We start from the raw sequence: 19,745 nt of genomic DNA on the forward strand, positions 1-19,745 counted from the left end.
AACTCAAATTTTTGGGGTTTTGGGTTTTTTTTTTTTTTTTTTTTTTTTTTTCACCATGTGAAAACCATTTTCTCTGGTTGGAAACTATTAGTTATCCTTGGTGTGAACAAAACTTTCTTTGTTCAGCTTTTTTTTTGTGGGTGCAAACTGGTGTGCTCCAAACAATACAGCTCTGTCATCAAAAATTAACCAGTGCTGCAGATGCCTGGGCTGTCATGTTTTAAGCAATAGCTCAAGATGTCTTAAGTGGAGGAGAGAGCTCTTCTTCCTCCTCCTTTAATTGGAAGAGAGCAATGAAAACTTTGTTGGGGGATTTGAATCCTTTGCTTCCAGCCCTCCCTGTAGGTCTGGGAGTTGTGGTTGATCCCATGTTTTGGGAAAGCTGAGATGTTCTACCAGACCAGCTTGGAGCCGTCATTTTGGATTCACTCTTCCCTACAACGAGTACCTGGTGCTGCTTTTACAGCTTAATATCCAATTCTTGAAACCTGTTTGGAAATATTCTTGGCTTTTGGAATGGGAAAGAAAAACTTTTAAGAGCTCTGAGAGCTGCCACGGGGGCTTGCTACTTAGCTGGATCCAATCCAAAATGGCAGCCACAGCCTCGTTTCTCACAGGTGCTTTTTGAAGAATTTAGAGCTCTGTTTTCAATTCATGAGCTCTATTTATATTTTGTCTGTGCATGTGAGACTGTGGAGCTCGAGGGACTGGTAATGGGATGTGGAGCCTTTGGCTGAGAGTTGCCAGCCCACATCTGATCCAGGCTGGCCGTTCTCCCCTCAGTGTGCAATTCCTTGTCCCACTTGAGTTCCTAGTGGGATAAGTGTCCCATTCACAGGGAGGATTGGCTGCCTGAGCAGTGAGATAAGGGCTGGAGTGGCAGGAAGATCAGGCCACACAATCTCTGTCCCCTGAAGATGGTGCTTGCAGGCAGATTGGATCTGTGTGGCCTCAGCAATGAAGTTTTATGTTGTCCACAGATAAATGAAGGGCATTAGCATTAACCACAGTTCATTCAGGGATTTGTAAGACTGCAGATAGCAGAAGCTTCTGCTGGTGGTGGTGTTTGAAAGAAGTTCATTGGAATTCAAAGAAAATCTTGAACTCAAAGCCCTAATGCATTTTTCAGTGCCAAGCAAACCAAGGAACAACCAAGTTCTTACTAATTCATGACAGACAACAACAGGCAATGCCTTCTATGAGTCCCTGTCTCTACAGAACCGTTAAGGACACACAACTTAAATCCCCTAAAAAAGCTGTTACTTTATGAAACTATGCTAGATTAAATATTAGTGTTTTAATGTGATCCATGTTGTAGTGTCACATCAAGATTTTTTGGAAACTTAATTTGTGCCTGTTAGAGAATTTTGAATTTTCTTTACAAACGAGCTGCTGGTGGTTGGGTGGCATCTTGTATTTTCATTGCAAAGTCTCCAGTGGGGGTGTATCTTAAAATTTGCTCCTTTTTAGCTCCCAGGAGTCAGCAAGTGAGCTGTAGAGGCTGAACCCAAACCATTCCATGATTGAGAGTCCTACAGGGACTGAGCAAAGGACCTGTTAACCTACAGTGGTCTCAAAACAGGGGCTAAATACCTGTAATCTCATCTTTGTCACTGTTGGATCCTGTGGCTTTTGTTACTCCACTTAACCTTTCTGTAATTTTCCCCCAGTATAAAATAATAAATTATCTTTTACATAATGAATATTAATTATTCAAAAGTTAGTGCATTATATGCATGAGAAGAGCTGGGCTGGGATTTCCATGTTAAATGCTTCACTACAAACAAACTTCATTTGTACTTGGACATTTTAGGCTTTTCTTTGCAAGTCTCAAGTTTAAGCTCTACCAGGTCTTGGCACCCCAGGCTGGATAAACATGCTCCTGGAGTTCAGGATATTTAAGAGCAGAGCCTGAGTTAAGAAGGTTTGGCCTTCTCTGTGTATCTTCCTTTGGGGACTGGAACTTTGTTTGAAGTAGATTGGAGTTGGGGCTCGTGTGCTGGCAGATTTAGAAAGGAGAAGGAGGTGTCTGAGCTGGGCTGGGACATTTTATGGGGATCACTCCTTCCGTACCTTTGTTGTGCTGGTTCCTTTCCCTCTTGTTTTCATTCATAGCCAGAGATGTGCACACACGTGTGAAACAGCATGTTCATGATTTGGGGGAAAAAATCTTTAATTGCCAATAATAATAGTTCCAAACCCTTCTATTTTCCTTCTTTTCCATTTCCTCCTTTGCCTTTTCATAGAGCTGCTGTGTTCCAATGGACAGAAAACGTGCTGCTGTCTTAATTTTTTTAATCTCTTTATTACTCTGTCCCTCTTTAATTTTCCTCATTTTCTGCTTAGCTGTGCTTTACATTTTCCCAAGCTGTTTTTTCTGGATACAGATGTTTTCATCCAGAGGCTTTTTTTTTTCTCCACTGCACTCCAAGCTCACGATCAGTTAAAAGCCATCAGCAAACCTTTGCTGAGTTGATTTCTGATCATCATTTCTGTGTCTTGTATAGAATCTGGTCAAGATGCTGCTCCTGAGGGAGAATTAAACTTGTTTTGCAAAAGCTGGAGTACTGCAGGGTTGTGTGTGCAGAGGGAAGAGAAGAATCTGCTGTGATTGGAACATCTGCCTCATAAAATAAGAGCAGGGTAGACCCAGGGATTAATTCTCATTTTGATTGCAGTTTGAAAAGTGTTGTGTTCATCAGGAATAATTCTGATAGTGTCAGTAAAAGTGATATTAATTGATAAACTGCTGGGCTAAAACGGGTTAGAATGTTATTTCACCACATTTGTGTAGCTTGTGTGTAATTCCAGGCTTAACAGGGAAAAGCAGTACTTCTCTATATTGTGTGCAGGATGGTGGGTTAGCTCTGTAGTAAATGGTATTTTCAAAGTAATTTTATTTATAATTGTGCTTCATGGGGTGGGTTTCATTCTCCCCGATGACTTAGAGCAGTGATAATAAATAACCAGGCAGGACTGGATGTAAGCTGAGAGCCTGGAGTACTGTACTTGGGATTTGCTGGTCAAACAGTAGGAGTATTTTAACTTTTTGGACGTGTGAGCTGAAGTGCAGAAAGAAATGGAAACAACCCTAAAATGACATTTCCAAAAGTTCACTTGAATTTATAGTTTATTGATTCCTAGGAACCTTATTCCAAATCATGTTCTGTTCTGATATTGTAAGCTGCTTGTTTGGCAAAACTTTATGCCAGCCTTGGCTGTGTTCTGAGGCTCATTACATCTGTTTTAAGTTGTTGGTTATTTGGAAATGAGCTTCATAATGTTTGCCATTTTCCTGGAGCTTGACGTTCCGTATCGGATCCATTACCAGGCAGTTATGAAAATACATTGAGTGACCATTGCAGGAAGTCTGGGAATTCATCTTGACTGCTTCTGGTTTAATCTTTTCAGCACTGCCATCAGTGGCAGGCTTAAGTAGCTTGACCACCTATTTTTAAACATGGTTTTCACACATGGTGAGTGTGAAATGAACCAATATATGAAATTCTCCCATCTTTTTCCACCCATGTTTGCCACTCTTGATCTCTGTTGAGTTGGCATTTTTCTTTAGAACCATGTGAAACGTGGGATAAATTTGTGTAAATTTTAGTCATCTTCAAGTCTTGCTTCTTCCAAAACCTGTATGGTCATGAACAATTAATTTGAGACTTCTAAGGCCTATTCTCATTTACAGAAATGCCAGTGGTTGCTTAGGCAGAGTCTTACCAGTGTACTTCCCTACAATGCCTCTCTACCTACCTTCTTAGCTCCTAAATGTGTATGTATTTGAAAGTATATATCTGCTTTTTGCATTGCTGTTGACATTTGCAGATCAGTGGAGAAGCCCAGGAGCTGTTCTCGGTGCGCCACGGGCCGGTTCGAGCCGCACGGATCCTCCCAGCCCCTCAGATCAGTGAGTACACAGTTCAAGAGATCATCATTCACCAGAGCTTTTCAAAAAGGCTGCTTTTCCACTCCAGTAAAACTAACAAGACAACAGAATTTGGTTTTTGGGGTGGCACTGGCTTCTGGTTTGTTCAATTTCTCCTTATTTTACATTAACTTTACTCACTTTGACCCTTTCAGTGGCTGAACTTTTATCATCCCTTGAGTGCAGCTCCTCTGTCACTGCTTAAATACTATTTTATCAAATTCTGAACCAAGCTGCTTAATTTAACAGGATTCTTCCAGGAGTTGAGTTAACCCCCAGAAGAACTTGCTGCAAAATCTGAGCAACTGTGCATAAATGAGCAAATTCCACTGAAAAAATTACCCTGTTTCATCCAAACCCAATCTAATTGTAGACTTCTGCAAGAACTGTTGAGGTCTAAATTAAATGAGTTGTTTTACTTTGTGGATGAAAACAATGTCTTTCTAGTCTGACCAAGGTGTTTGGGGATTATGCTGGGTTAGAATTTCTAGTAATATTTAATGAATTAATTAATGAACTCAAAAAACACAGCCTCAAATCTTATTTAAATTATTCATAGTAAATTATACTAATTTTGTGTGTTTCAAAGAAAGCAAACGAAGAAAGTTAAAGGTTTCATGGATGTATTATACATTGTTTTGGTGATTTCCTGAGCAGAGGAATATACAAAGTGTATGTGGCTGTGTAACTGTTACAGGTTAAACTAACTTACAGTAAAATACTTCCCAGGCCTGTTGTTCCTTTATTCCATTTACTGGAACACGGCATAATTCCCAACAAGCTGCTCTTTTGCTATTATGTGTGTCACTGAGTAATGGATGTCTGTGCCCCTTCCTCTCTCAAAGGAAAAAAAAAAAGAGGAAGAAAAGTGTAAATGGAAATGAAAATGAAGTAAATTAATTGAAGAACATGGAAGTTCTGTTTTTTTCTGGTATTAAAACAGGTTTTTGATTTTTCAATCGAGTAAATTACACTCATGAACTCCTTCAAGCAGTTACTGTCCTTCTGCCCCTAAATTCCATATATTAGCATCTGACAATGATAGTTGTTACATTAGAAAACTATTCAAATTAGCTCATATTAAATTAAACCAAACCTTTTAAAAACATGTTTTGGTCTCTTTTTACATGGCTTGGTTTAAATAAATCTTTGATTAAAAGTACATGAATGTATCATTGACCAGTATCTGGAATCAGATAAAAGTAAAGCTGTAATAAGAGGCCTTAGATAACTAACTCATGAGCTTTAATGATTCTGAACAAAATAAAAGGAATTTGTAAAGGAGAAGCTGATTACCATCAGCAGGCTCAAACACTGTTTTACTGTAAAGCTGTAAAAAGGGAATTATTGAAAATAGGAGTCTCTTGGTGGATGGATTTGGCACGTTCCTAGAAACAGATCTTAGCTGGTGATAAGCAGCTCATTCCCAGGTGTGAAAGGAAAGCTCATGGCTTTAACTTGGTGACTTTACGGGAGCAGAACTTAATAGTTTGTCAACTATTTTGTTAAAAAACTGCAGTCCTTTGATGTTAGATCCTCTGCCTCATAGTGTGCCTCATGGCATAATGAAGCCTTGTTTCAGGGGGGTTAATTCATGCAGAGGATCTCCTTCAGCAGGTCCTGGGTGCTGCTGGCAGCAGGAGCCTGGGCAGGCTCTGGAGCTGCCCTGGGGCACTGCCAGCTGGGAGCTGGGCAGGTTTGTGAGCTCAGGAGCTGGGCCAGCTCTGGAACTGCTCGGACCTGGCAGCTCTGCTCTGCTCTGAGCCAACAGCCCTGGCCTGGCCCAGCTCTGCAGCATCACTTTGATGTCCTGGTGGCCGTGGCAGGGCTGCTCTGCAGCCTGCTGGAGATGTCCTTAAAACCCTGAGGGATTTCTGTAAATAATGCTAAACCCCACAGATACCAACTCTTCTCTGTGGTCAGGTCATACCTACCTTCAATAGACAGGGCTTTAATTGTTCTGTACAGTTTACAATATAAACGCCCTTTTTGGAGACTGAAGGTTTGCACTGGGACCAGATTTTGGGCTTGCAGAGCTAATTTTTGGACTATGAGAACATCTCAGTCTGGACTCTGGCAGTGTTAGGGACAAGAATTCTGAGCTGTGCTATCTGCTGAGCCATCCTTGGCACAGCTGCTGGGCTGGCCTGGCTCTTCACTTCCAGACCTGGGTGCTGGGCTGGATTGAGTGGTGTTTCCATGTGCCCAGGTGTGCTGGGGGCTGGATTTTTGCTGTCAGTGCATTTATTTCAGTTACCTCTGCTGTTCTTTTACCTACAAAATCAGAATATTGATGCTTTCTGAGGTAAGCCAGTGCTACAGTCTCCCATTTTTTATTACTTCTCCCAGGTCATTTTACAAGCCCCTAGCCAAATACCTGCTTTGCCTTCTGCTGGCCCATTTGTTAAGGTGGAGCTGCATAGTTTAAAAATCAATCAAGAAACTCAGAAATCCAGAGGAGCAGCTCTGTGTGTGGCAATTCCTGCTCAAAGGGACATGGTGACAGGCTGGTGTGGTGAAGTTTAGATCAGTGGTTGGCTGTAAAACCTATTTCCATGTCTCAGCATTATGAGAATAAATTCCTCCAGCAAGCTGAATTAATTTATTGCCATTTTCTAGATTATGTTGCTTGCAGAAAAGATGGTGTAATAGCCTTACATCTCTCAGTGAATTTGACTGTTCACTCAGATTGACTTATAAGGGGAAAAAAAGCAAATTAAAAATAAGTTAGAGGTACTAAAACCCATTGAGAGTTGAAATATTGCAGCAGATTTATCCCTGTTATCCACTGCTCCCATCTTTGATGTTGGTAAAATGCAGAGTTGAACCTCAAAAGCTGACTCAGGTTTATGTGCAGGTACACTTAAAGAGCTCTAATATTTAGGTTGCTCCCTAAAGGAAGGCAGATGGGAGGTTTGCGTATGTTCAGCCACTTGGGTGGCTCAGTGGTTTTCAATCCCCAGAGGCCAAAATAATCACAGGGGCTGTGTGGTGGAGAAACTGGCCCTGCACGATGGACAGGCGAGGTTTGGGGTGGTGTAGGTGGGTTTTGCAGGTGTGTGTTTGACTTTTGGTGTTCTCCCACTGTTCTGTGGGGTTTTTGGGGTAATGAATGGTAATGTCTGTGGATTACAGAAATTACAGACTGGAATTCTCCAAGTAAGGCTCTTAGAGATATTACAGGGGAGAATTTTGGAGTGCAACACTGTAAAATACTAATTTCTTTGAAGCTTTGGACTGACCTGTATTCCATCATCACATCACATCAGTGCTTTAGGCCAGTGCACCTGAAACTTTCACCCAGTTGGGCTGAGAGGGAATTCCTGCCTGGGGCATTCCCGGGTACTGCTTGGCTGCTGCACTGACGTGGGGCAGGACCCCAGATGCAACATGATTTCTAAGGAAAAGATGGAAATAAGAGGGGTTTAGTGGAGCAGGAGCTGCACTACATTATTAGATGGGACTGATCAGTGGATTTACACACCAGAAAAATCCACTCCATTGTGCCTCTATGCCACTGCTAAATAGGTCAGAGTGTGAAATTCATCCAGTGTGTTTCCCCCCATGGGAAACCAGGGTGATTTCCATAGTTCTGAGCAGCTTTTGAGTTCCTGTGAAAATCACTGGGTTTCATTTTTATTCTGCATAAAGATGTGCTGTTGTTATTGTTGTTGTTGCTCTTTTATTATTGGCATTATTGAGAGGCCTTAGCAGGCCCGAGGTCTCTATTCACAGTTTCATCAGCAGGACAGGGCCTAAGCTGCTTTGAGCTTACATGTGGGTAACCTTTTGACTTCATCAACTTCTAAATGTTGATTTGTATGAAATTTCATTTAGCCACAGAGAGATTTTTTTTTTTCTTTTTTTTTTTTTTCAATGTTAAGCACACCAACTGAAGTTAGGTTTTTAAAAAACCAAACGTATCATTTAGCTAAATGGAGCTGTAGATAAGGTGGTGCCTTGTTGGCAGGAAGGGCAGTTTTCATTACTTTAATTGTGTGATTTGTCAGGATTTCCAGCATTTTATAAATGCTGTAGTGTTATATGACAGAATTAAAAGGATTTAGAATAAAAGGAGTTTAAGAAAAAGACTTTGCAACAGGATTTCAATACTTTTTGTATTTGGGGGATTTAGGGAGCTGTTTTTCATTTCAATTTTGTTAAACACTGTGTGTGCAGCAGGTGTGTGCAACGTCAGCGCCTCGCACATGCAAATAAACACAATTTTACAAATGAAAATTAATCCAGCAGAACTTGGGGGATTAAATCCCACCCCAGAACTGGGAGAGGCTCCTGCTTCCATTAGAGCATGGCAGAGCCCAACACATGTCGCTCTGTGCAATCTCATGAATGGGACAGCTATTAACCTGATTTAATGCCCTCAGAGGCCTCCCAATAATGATCCTTTCCTGCAGTATTAATATTTACATTCTGAAAGTATTGAAATAGAAAATGGATTTTTTAAAATTGAGGGACTGGAGTTATTACAGACTGAAATCAGAAGTTTAAGCACCTGTTGCAGAATCTGTGCTGTGGGTATTAAAACTGGCATTCCTTTTTATTTTGGGCACTTGATTCCCTGGACTCCCCTCCACCTTTTTCCTCCTTCTTTCCCCTTCCTTTCGTTAAACTGAGAGCTAGACCATAAAGAAACATCTGAATTCGTGTCTCTAATACATCTTAGTGAAAAAAAGAAGAAAAAAAGTAGAGTTAAATACTTCAGGTAAAGTCCTGGCTGCACTTAAATCAGTGTCAGAACTGCTGGTAGTCAGCATTTCCCCCTCCGTGCTGGGAACAGAACAAATGGAATTCATCTGTTAGCTGGGTTGAAGGAAACAAATCGGTTGCCAGACTCTTAAGGAGACTTTATGTTTCATTTATCAATTTACAGGTCAGTACATACAGTACAGGTTTGACTCACCAAAGAGCTTGAAATAATAGGAATAAAAGGGAAATCCATCTGGCTGGTTTAGGTTCTTTGTAAAGCTATTGTTGATGGTGGAGTTATTGATGTGACCCATTTGACTTTATAAATACCCAAAGGTGTAGGAGGGAAGACTTATCCTTGTACAGATGAGAGGACTGAACAGTGTTTGTTACAAATTAAGTGCATGTACCTGAGTTATTAATAATTAACAGAGTCTGCTGTGTCAAAATGAATATTGTTAATTGTTGTGCCTTTCTGAATAAATGATTTACGGCTGTACAGCAGTATTTGAGATTTAAATTTTGAGCAGGCTCTATCACTAATATTCTTTAGAGATCAAAGGGTTTAGTGTATAATGGAGGAAAAAAAAATTCCATTATTCACCACACACGTGCAGACCTATAGATAGATCATTAAAAAGGCAAAGGTTGAAAGAAAATGGAGGAAACTTCATAGTGGTGGTGTTGGTTGTTACTCAGTTATTTAAGTTGGGTAGAAACATACCCTGGAATTCAGTTAAACATCGTTCACAAGCAGAAATGAGATTTTTTGCTGTTGTTGTTTTTCCTTAAACTCAATTTTAGTTTTATTTCTGTTTATGCAGCAGTAAAGCAAAGTTCTCCAAACTCTTTAAAACCCCATTTTGAGAAGTGTGGCGTCTTTAACAATCTGCCTGTGCTGGGGTGAAGGTGTTACTGAGCCTGGGGGGACGACAGGCTGGGTTCTAGTGCCAGGGCTGGTGCCACTGGTGTGGGAATGGATCCCAGGGCAGGGACAACTGGCCCAGTTGTCACCTGGTGAAACCACCCCTAAATGTGGCTGGGGTGTGGTGTAGGAGTTGTGTTTTCACTTGGAGTCCCACTGGAGGTTGTTTTCTCTTAAAGGCTGGAATCTCCTGATGGTGGAACAGATGGATCTGGTTTGAATTTCATCTCCTGTTTGCTTGGGCACAGGGCAGGGGCTGCAGTGGCTGCTCTGAGGTTGGCACTCGTGTGTTCCACTTGCACAAACTGGAAGCCAAGGTGTGAACCCCAGGCAGAGCTGCTGAGGGCCTTAGTGCAGACAGCTTTATAAGGAACAATGAAAAGTGAGCAAGAATCACTTGTTACAGTCCCAGAATCCCAACCCCAAATGGGATGAACAGAAAATCACTCCCAAAGCCTGGCCACGTTTTGCTGCTTGTGTTGTTTCTCATTTTCACTCTGTCAAGAGCAGTTCTTCAGTGGTCACAGCTCTGTCTGGGATTTGAATTTCTGTCCCTCACCTTGCACAAGCTGTGAGTTTTGGGTTATATATTCAATATATTGGGCCCCAACCTGAACTTAGAAACTGTACAAACAGTGCATAGTAATTTCCTTTTGCTTTTCTCTTGTTTCCCTCTTCTCAGGTGCTCAGAAATGTGATAATTTTGCTGAGAAGCGGCCTCTGCTTGGTGTGTGCAAAAGCATTGGATCTTCTGGGTAAGAATATTTTTGTGTATGAAGTAATACATAAATTGTAATGTCATCTAAAAAGCCCAGTAGATGACATTGTTAAAGCTCTGCTCCTTTTTTCCTCATGGGATAACACTAGGATGTGGTTTTAAACTTTTTTTTGGTGCATCAACATACATTTTCCTATGACTTAAGCTTTTGGAAAGGAATAAAAAAGAGACTCTTGATATAAAATAAATAAAGGGGTATTTTAAGTTTATTTTCTTCTCAGTGGAATCACAACTTTATAATTAACCTTTTCTGATATTAAACTGGGTCAGAATTATTACTGTGAAGTGTCTAAAGCCAATCTCTATGTCTTAAAAAGTAATTTTTCCAGCAGCAAATGAATTACAAATACCAAGCATTTAATTGTTGCAGCCACACAGTGTTTATTAGCAAAATACATGTTAAACCTCCTTCTCTGAGTTAGAAAAATCAGTTTGCAGTCTTGTTTTGTGCTCTCTGGCCAAAATTGTTGTATCACTGCTCTTATAAAAGAGGCCCTTAAGACATTTTACGTTTGATTCAGACAATGCACAGGATTTATATCTCTACCTACAGGAAAATATTTGCTTTTCAGGAGTAATTCTCTACGCAGCCATTTAATGGCTGAACAGTTGAAGTAAATCTTCTTATAGTTGTAAGGCTAATTCTGTGCCACACCTTTTTCAATTAAGAGTTTAATCACTGTGTGTGTGAAGGAAGAACTGTCAAATCTTTAACTTTCTCTGTTATTACTGTGTTAAATTGCAATATTAATGTTACCTGCCTTAAATGTTGAAATTAGAATCCGCATAAGGCAGAGAAGTGATTTTTTTTTTCTTTATGTGTTTACAACTTGCAAAACTCAGTTTATGGTGATTTTTCTCCTTTTCTTCCCTGCCCCGTAAGTTTAACTATTTATAAATTAGAAATGCAAATACTGCTCTCATAGGAGTTTCAACCTTTATACAGTGTATTTTAATATGTAAGGGATATGTTGGTTTGGTAAAAATCTTCCTTCAAACCCTTCTTTTAGAAGCTGAGATACCTGGGAAATGAACAGACCCTGAGGATCATTATTTTCATTGTGTTATTGTATTCCTCAGTTAATAGAAGATAATTCTGAGATTATGGGCAGTTTCTGCTTTCCTCAAAAAAAGCCCCTCATATGTTTTCAACGCCATAATATCATTTCCAAATAATTTTTTGTTGTTACCATTATTAATTAATTCCCAGATGAATTTGCTGATAATGGTTTTTGTTTTCTGTTGTCGTGTGTCATCATTTTATACTCATCAACAAGGTGGAACTTTTGCCTCATATCTGATTTTCTGGCTGGCTTTTGGTATGCACATTTTTGTCTTTTAAAAGTCACATTTTTCCAGCTAGTAAAGTGACTGAGATGTTTCACAGGGGGCTTGACTGGATGATCTTTAAGGGTCCCCTTCCAACCCAAACCAGTCCGTGATTCACTAAATAATCTTTTCAAAACAATTGTTTTCACAGCCCCCCAAAACGGTGCAGTCCTGACACATAAATGGGAAACAGATTGTGGTTTTTGGCTGGTATTTCTCTGCTGCTTTAGAGGTTGGTTCAGGCAACTTCAGTCTTATATTACAAGATTTTCAAATTAAAAGGAAAACCAAAAAAGAAAGAATATCTGCCTAAATTTTGGGGTTGTGGAGGTTTGCAAAGACATGCCTGCTTGTTCCTGGTGATAAGACAAACAAATCTTTATACATACACGGAATTAATTGATGGGTTTGGTGCATATTAATGCATTTTCTTGGTGGTGAAACATTAAAATATCCTTGTTTTCCCCACATGGGTCATTGAAGCCATAGTTTGGAACATACTGGATCTGTAAAAACACTTTCAAATACGCCAGAGAGGTCCAAAATCCATTACTTTTGTTCTCTTCATAAGTAAATGTACCAATCTCTTTAAATTAAATAAACACTTCATTTTAACTAATGGAGAAATTTAAAGAGAAACTGAGCAGGATAATTTAGTTTTATTTTAGATTTTTAGAAACATAGTTGAGAATAGATGGAGACATTGCAAATTTGCCCTTCAGTAGATGATATAGGTAACAAGAAAGCTTAAAAAAACCCAGAAATAAACATTCCAGGAGGGAAATAAAGCACGTGAAGTAGCAGGGACAGGGAGGAGGGGCAGGGAAGCCTGAGCCCTTGTCTTGTCACTGCCTGCTCTTATAGATAGCCTTTGTCCATCTTTCTCCAGGTACTGGACCTCTAAGCCATCCTTACAAAACATATTTGATATTTTGGTTCCCTTGTCCTGTGTCCAAATAGGCAAATTATTTTGCTGAAAGATCAGCAGATTATGCCAGAATCTTACATAGGCAAGTATGATAATCAGCTAATGATGCAAGTGTAACTAATTGAACAATCAGTACTAGAAGATTAAAAAGTAAGAGTTTGAAGCCAGTAGCCTTTAGGGAGAGTGCAGGAGCTCAGGCAGTGGCCCCTACAGCAGCCTGTGTTGGCTTTCCAGCTTGTATTTTTAGAAAGATGAATTAATTTAATGATATCAAGTGGTGGAAAATTTTGGATGACTTGAAGAATTGGATGGAGGTCATTCAAGGGCATGAGAAGCAAGAGGTAATGTAATCTTTATTAATCATGGGAGGAGAGAGGAAATTAGGGTAAATTAAAGAAGGAGGAGTAGTTGGAGCAAAGAAAATGTGTAACTTTGGCTAGCCAGCATTTTTTTTCCCCTGCTGATCTGTTTACAAGGCAAATCAATTGGCAGCAGATTTTCAGGAAGCGTGTGCTTTATTCTCATGGCTACTGTAGATTAAATCCTGCTAACCTTAACCCAACTTCAACTCAGGAATGTGTTTATGGGAGTGCTCAGGTTTAGGGAGCAGCTTCACATGAGTAACAGCACAATTAAAGTATTAATATTTTCTCAGTGTTTCAGAGTTTCATGAGCCTGTTCTGGGTCTGGCAAAGTCACTGGGCAGTGCTAAAATCCAGTGTCCACTTCTAAGTGTCCGTGGCTTTTAATGCTTAAAATGAGCTGGTTGGGAAATGATTTGTCAGACACAAACAGCAAAGCTCCTGGAAGGATCTCCCAAGAGGAGGAAACGAGCTCTGGTGAATGAAGTTCTTGTTCCCAGTCCTCACACTGCTCAGGGGAACTCTCCCTGGAATATTTCTCCTGGAATGCCCTTGCAAAGACAATGGTGATGGCGAGGACTCAACCTGGCTCAGTCCTGCCAGGGGGTGTGCAAAGGGTGTAGCCACTCCAGGTATAAAATGCAGTTTGCTTTCTGAAATCACTCAGAAAAACGGCTGGGCCAGATGGTTGTGATTTTCAATTGTATTGGGCACCATGAAATAGATTTCATGAAGTTTGTGAAATATTTGTGGGCTTTTATTGAGGACTGCGCAAAACTCAGATTTTGTGAAGACTCTCAAGCCTAGAGAGCAAACTTAATTTAATGGGTTTTGTTCTAAGAAGTACAGTAGGACCTCTAAAGTTGGGCAAAACTCTCCTGTTTCTCTGTTACCTTTGAGGATTTGAGTCCCAAAGGTTCTTGAGCTGCTGAGTAACAGCAAAGCTTCATTTAACTGCAGAGTTGTGTGGTGTCAGCTGCCTTGCAAAGATTTCCTTCCCTTCCAGCAGATGAAAAACGTGTTCCTCTCTGATTTCTTTCAGGAAAATTCAGTTTAGCCTCAGCAGGTTGTGTGGTAGCTTTTAAGAGCCTGAGAGAGATCCCTGAATAAAGTAGTTTAAATTCCTTTTAGCAGTGCTGGTTGGGGTTGTTACGTGCTAAAGATGGAATATTCTCCATTTTAAAAAAGCTCTCCAGATCCCAGCGTTTTTTCCTTGTAAGTTGATTCTGTGATTATAATAATGTACTTTTTGTAATGTTGAAGTGATGTTTGCTGGTAATTCTCTGAATTTTCTCATGGATTCAAATGCCAGGAGATGGAGCTTTAGTGGAATAAGGTGGTGTTTCCATGTGTAAATACCCAGGGCAGGAAAGCTCTGGAGTTCCTCTGATACACCAAATATTTGTCTCAGTGAACCTAGAGTAAGAAAAAACCTTTGAACTATAATAAACTGTTAATCTTGGATCAAAACTGGAAGAAAATGAGTATTTGGGGTCAAACCTTGACCAGTTGGTGAGAACCATGAGTAGTTTTGACCTTCTAAAGCTTTGATTTATGGAGCTGTAAAAAGATAAACCTTTTCCAAGCCATCCTTGGGATGGAGTGGAGGTTTGGGAGAGCAGATTTCCGAGCTGAGGCACGGTTTTGTTTTACTGCTGTTCCAACCTCTGTCTGTGTAGTGATGCAGGGAGGGGATGAAGGGATGGAGGGGATGGAGGGAAGGAAGTCCGGATAAAACCAGCTGGAGCACAAACCTGCCCCCAGTAACTTGTCAAAAGAAGCACCACAGGGAAAAGATAATGCACAGCACCATTACAGGCAGGGCTGCCGCTTCCAGGGCCACTTTAAATTCCACTTTAAATTATTAAATACTGTAAACGCTATAAAGTTAATTAGAAGAGGAACAAACTCTACAAAGATAAATGTGTTTTCAATATGTTTCTCAGGGAGGGTACAGTAGAAACCAGTGAATGAGAGGAAATTTATTTCTGGCAGCACTCTAGACATGGAGCTGTGGTTGAACTTTTTACCCTAATTACGTCCCCACTAATGCCTGCAGCGGTCTGGAATCAAAGTGGCCCTTCAGGCCCTGGAAAGTCTCTGATGTGGCGAGCGTTTGTTGTGTGCTGAGGGTTACTTCAGAAAAAACGGAATATTGTGACAGGATTTTTCAAAATTTCTCAGTTACCACCCACCTCACTTGTTGCCTACAAAAATAGAGTAATTGTTTGCATCTGTGTGTTTTTGTCTGTCTTAGAAATAACTGTTATAAATCAACGTGACAGACCCGGAGAGCAGTTGAGGATTATGTTTTCTTTTCTTATGTGTTTTAAGGTTATTCCTGTGTTCTGTACTGTAGGAAGGATTTAAAGGACGTTGGAAACCAGAAATTTCAGGATGATTTAAGTTGTTCTCTTTTCCTGAGGACACTTAGAGCCATCAGATCCCAGTGGGTTCATAGAGGATGCTCTTTAATCTGTTTTTTCCTAAAAGAGTGCTGTCACTTCTTGCTCACAGTTGGAGCAGCTGATGGCAAACTGCTTCAATTTGCAGCCCTTGTATCTGTATTGTTACACAACTGCTGCCACTTGAGTAATTCCCTACAACTTGACAGTATTTGAACTTTTCATCTGTTACTAAATGCTGTTTTCTCCCTTACCATGGGCTCTCCCAAGTCGTTCTTGTGCTTTTCCTTTCTTTTCCTTCAGAAATGCTTAATATACAGAGAAAATGTCATGGGAGTTTGCTGAGCTCAACCGTTCATACACGGATGAGCTCCTTTTAAAGTACAGTACTCTGAAGTACAGAAAAAAGACAATTAAAACACAATTTAAGAAATCTGGTATCATTATTCTTTTTCTTTAGTTCTGGTTTTTTTTTTTTAAGAGTGAATGTATTTTAGTAGCTTTAAATTTGCAAATTTCAATGCATAACTCAGTAAATATTTCTTCAGTAATTCAAAATAGAGATTTAGAGGGCTCCTACTTTGTGAAAAAGCTGTAAAGCATGTGCTTAAAAAAAGATCTTGCTTAATGCCTTCTTTTTTTTGATTCTGACTAGGAAATGTATTAGAATACCACCTGAGGAGACCCCTCACACATTTTTGGATGGTTGCTCACAAACTTATTTTTAAAGCTAATGGTGTTTCAAATTATTAATAGAACATTTGTGCTGTATAATGATCATATTTTACAGTGAGACAATAATAAAATAAATCAATGTTTTAATCAATTCTGCCTGCACAATTTGAACAAGTGCATCTCCCGTTTCAGCATCAGCTGTGTCAGGTGACTCTCTGGGGAGAATGCTGTGTTCCTGTGTGCCTTTCCTTAGCACTTGTAATTCCTCCTGGGTATATCAACCACCTTTAACTAGGAAATTCCTCCAAATTTAATGAAAAGTGCTCCAGTAGAGGAGGTGGCTGCATTGTTGTCTTCCCTGAGAGAAAGGATATAACCTAAACTGATGTTTGTTTTTAATGTTAAGCAATTCATGGAGGGTTTCAACTTTAAGACCAATTTAAGGAAAAGCAGAATATTCCTTTTGCTGCTCATGGGACTCCACAAGTAATTATTTCCAGGTATTATTTCATCATTTCAACCCAGCTTTTGGGGAGTTCAGCTACGGTGAGAACTCTGCACGTCTGTAGAACACGGTCTGTGATTCAAGTCATAAAACAGAGCAAGAAATACCTGAGAACATATAATTAATGGGCACTTGGGAAAATTCTGGCCTACCTGATGTGACCAGAACCTCAGAGCAGCTTTGCTGTTCGGAGCACTTTTCAAGTGCTTTAACCGTAAGATCTAAGCTCATTTCTGCTCAGCTTCAGTCATACACACTCTAAAACCCTCTAATTATTTCTTGGAAACAGGATTGTTTTCAAGCTCTTCAAAAATTGTAATTTGAGCCATAAACTGGCATATAAACAATTAAGGTTTAGCAGAGTCCTAAGCAGCTGACAGACATCTTCTAATGATCTCTGTCATGCAACTGGAGGCAGAGGCTGCTTAATACAGAGGTGATGAAGTGTTGCACAATCCCACCGGTTTCTTACGCTGTTAATGACACCGAGGGCAAAAGAATTTTAGCTCAGACAGGTTGGTGCAAGGTTTTGTGCTTAGTGGTGAAGCCCCAGAATGGTTCTGTGGGCTCTGGGACGGCGGCGCGGGCGGGCCTGGAGCCGCTGGCTTAACGTGGCCTTTGTTGGTGCTGATGGCATGTGAGGGGAGAGGGTGCCAAGGGGCCTGTGAGGCTCATGAATCATGAGGGAAAGCACAGAAAGGGAAAAAACGAACCTGAAATCTAAAGAAATTGGTTACAAGAACCAACAGGATGAAATATTTGGTCCTTCATAATAGTTCTAACACTAGCAGGTAAAGACTTTGCAGTGCTGGTTATTGAGTGTGCAGTCACACACGAGGTGGGGCTTTTAATGCACGCAGGTTGCAGAGGAACATGCCTCAAATATATACAATTAATTGGATATATGCTGAAATAATCAGCTGCCATCTGTGTTAACTGTGCTGTCTCCTGATACACCATTAATCAGAAAGTACTGTCAGTACAAATGCCTCAGAATAAAGGAAAAAGCTGTGCTATTGCTTTGGAGGGTTAGAAATATTGGCACTTTATAAAATCTGGGTCTAGCTGAGGCTGTAAGTGGCTCCACAAAATGCTCAGTTTGCGTTGTATATGTGCTTGGTGAAATTTGGCTGGAGCTGAGGTATTTCACCATCAGTTTGCCCTCAGAGTTGTGCTCCCAGAAATGTGAACTTTTCCTCTTAAGCTGTGACATGTGGCTGTCTCTTGATATGCAAAAATTTCTGCATTTTTGATTTTGATCCATTCTGGATGATCTTGGATATTTGTGTGGCTGTTACTGCAATACAAATGATGTGCATTTATTTCAGTGGTGAGTTCTGCTTCATTTGACAGTAGGAAGGGCAAGACAACTCTTTAATTTTGTATTTTTTGGAGAAACACATCAGATTGTGGCTTAATCAGCTGATCACAGAAATACTGGTTGTTGATAGAGGTATGATAAATGCAGTTGTATTCTGTCAGAACTTAATCTTTGCTCGTGTTCATGAAGATTTACAGAAATGTCTCCAGTTTCGTGCATGTTCATAGAATGATCACTGCACAGCCAGTGCAGGTTCATAAATTGTGTATGAAAGGACTGTTTAGCTACACACAAGCAAAATCTAGTCCAGAATATACCAGAAAAAAAATGATCCTGCTCTGCAAGTGGAGCTCCAGCTGTACTTTCCCCTCAGTGATAGCCACGGTCAAGTAGATAAACAAATCTCCGGAGATGCCGCTAATCTTCCTGTATTAACTAACTGGAAATATGATGGGACAGCTCTGTTTTGTAACATGTGGCACGTCTCAGTGAAGTGGAAAGTGTGTCACACTCGGGTCTCCCTGCAAAGGCCACAGCTGAGAAGGCAGCTTGTGCTGTGTTTTACACTCCAGCGACAGGAGTGCCACATGCCGGGGACACCAAGGTGGCTGTGGGCTCTTGGATGGCTCTCATCAGCTCCATGCATCCTGAAATGTAAAAACAAACCCAGCAAAACCCCCTCAAACCTAGAAATCCTCTTCTGATGATGAGAGTGAGGGGTGACAGAGAACACAACAGTCGAAACGTGTTATGTGCTGCTGGATGTGGGAAGAGCTGCCAAAATAAGGAATTTGGAGGCTGCTAAGTATTCTGATATTTTTAAGGATTCCTCTTTTACTTTTCTCTTGCAGTATCTGTTGCAATAATCAGTATTTGCACAAACCCACTCTTAAATTTCCCCCCTCTTGTTGATGTCTGGCACCTTGACTACAGATGGGAAGCGAAGGAGTTGTTGGTTTCATGGGACAGAAGTGGATTAATGGTTACTGAAAGTACTCAGAACTGGAAAAGTCTCTGTGAAGAACTGTGTGGAACCTCAGGTTCTCTCACAGATCATGGCCAGAGTTATGCAGGAGACAGAAACCAGTCCTTGAACCAATCCCTCAATCAATCCTTCAGCAGGTCCTTCCTGGGTCATTCCAGGTGCAGTTAGACCCTGCCCTGTGAAGAAATGCCTTAGTTATGAACTAACAGAAATAAAATTTACTCCTTATAATCAAAAAAAGGAGACTCCTGAGCCTGAAACCTGACTCATTTTACCTGTTACAAAATGGTTTCTGCAGAGTTGGTGACTTTTTGTGTCACGGGCAAGTAATAAAAATATTTTCAATGAAGATGGTGAAGTACAAGGATAAGGTGAAACTTTTTTTCCTGGGCTGACAGACTTGATCAAAACATTTGAGGAAGATGCAACGGTGAAGTTTGTATTTCTTGGTGTTTAACACAACTGTTTTAGTGCTGTATCAAATAATTCCCTCCCCTTTTTTTAAAGGATTAGATTTAGTAACGTCTGTCTAAGGTTGGTGCAGGTTTTTCTTACTTAGAAATTAATGTTTCCGTGCTTTTTGCAATTTGTGGTGCACTTAAAATGTCTCTGCTGCTTTGTAATTCAGTGCTGCACACACATTTTGGGGAAAGTGTCACTTTCTGAGAAATTTTGTGCTGCTTTTCCTGATTTTGAATGAACCTGTTAAGTACCATGAATTAGAAAATGACTTAGCGTGGAGTTTTCGAGCTTTTATTGTGAAAAGATGGGATGCAGAGAGCCTTTAGATGCTGAAAGTCCTAGTGGAATCTCTTTCTTTCTGCAGCGATGTTTAAGGAATAAAGAATTGAATTTTTTTTCTTTTTTTTGTTTTTTGTTTTTTTTTTTTTTTTT

At 40.2% G+C, this 19,745-nt stretch overlaps 1 protein-coding gene across 9 annotated transcripts in view; it reads left to right on the plus strand.

Annotated features, from left to right (window-relative positions):
• BCAS3 (BCAS3, microtubule associated cell migration factor) overlaps positions 1-19,745 on the plus strand; it is a 301,373-nt gene that overhangs the window by 10,184 nt on the left and 271,444 nt on the right. For all 9 annotated transcript variants that reach the window (XM_017730953.1, XM_017730954.1, XM_017730950.1 and 6 more), the window contains exons 6-7: positions 3,832-3,913; positions 10,246-10,318. In XM_017730953.1, the coding sequence (XP_017586442.1) occupies positions 3,832-3,913; positions 10,246-10,318 (155 nt within the window). The remainder of the gene's footprint in view (positions 1-3,831; positions 3,914-10,245; positions 10,319-19,745) is intronic.

Source organism: Corvus brachyrhynchos, unplaced genomic scaffold (assembly GCF_000691975.1).
Source record: "Corvus brachyrhynchos isolate BGI_N302 unplaced genomic scaffold, ASM69197v1 scaffold283, whole genome shotgun sequence".
NCBI classification, from domain to species: Eukaryota; Metazoa; Chordata; class Aves; order Passeriformes; family Corvidae; genus Corvus; species Corvus brachyrhynchos.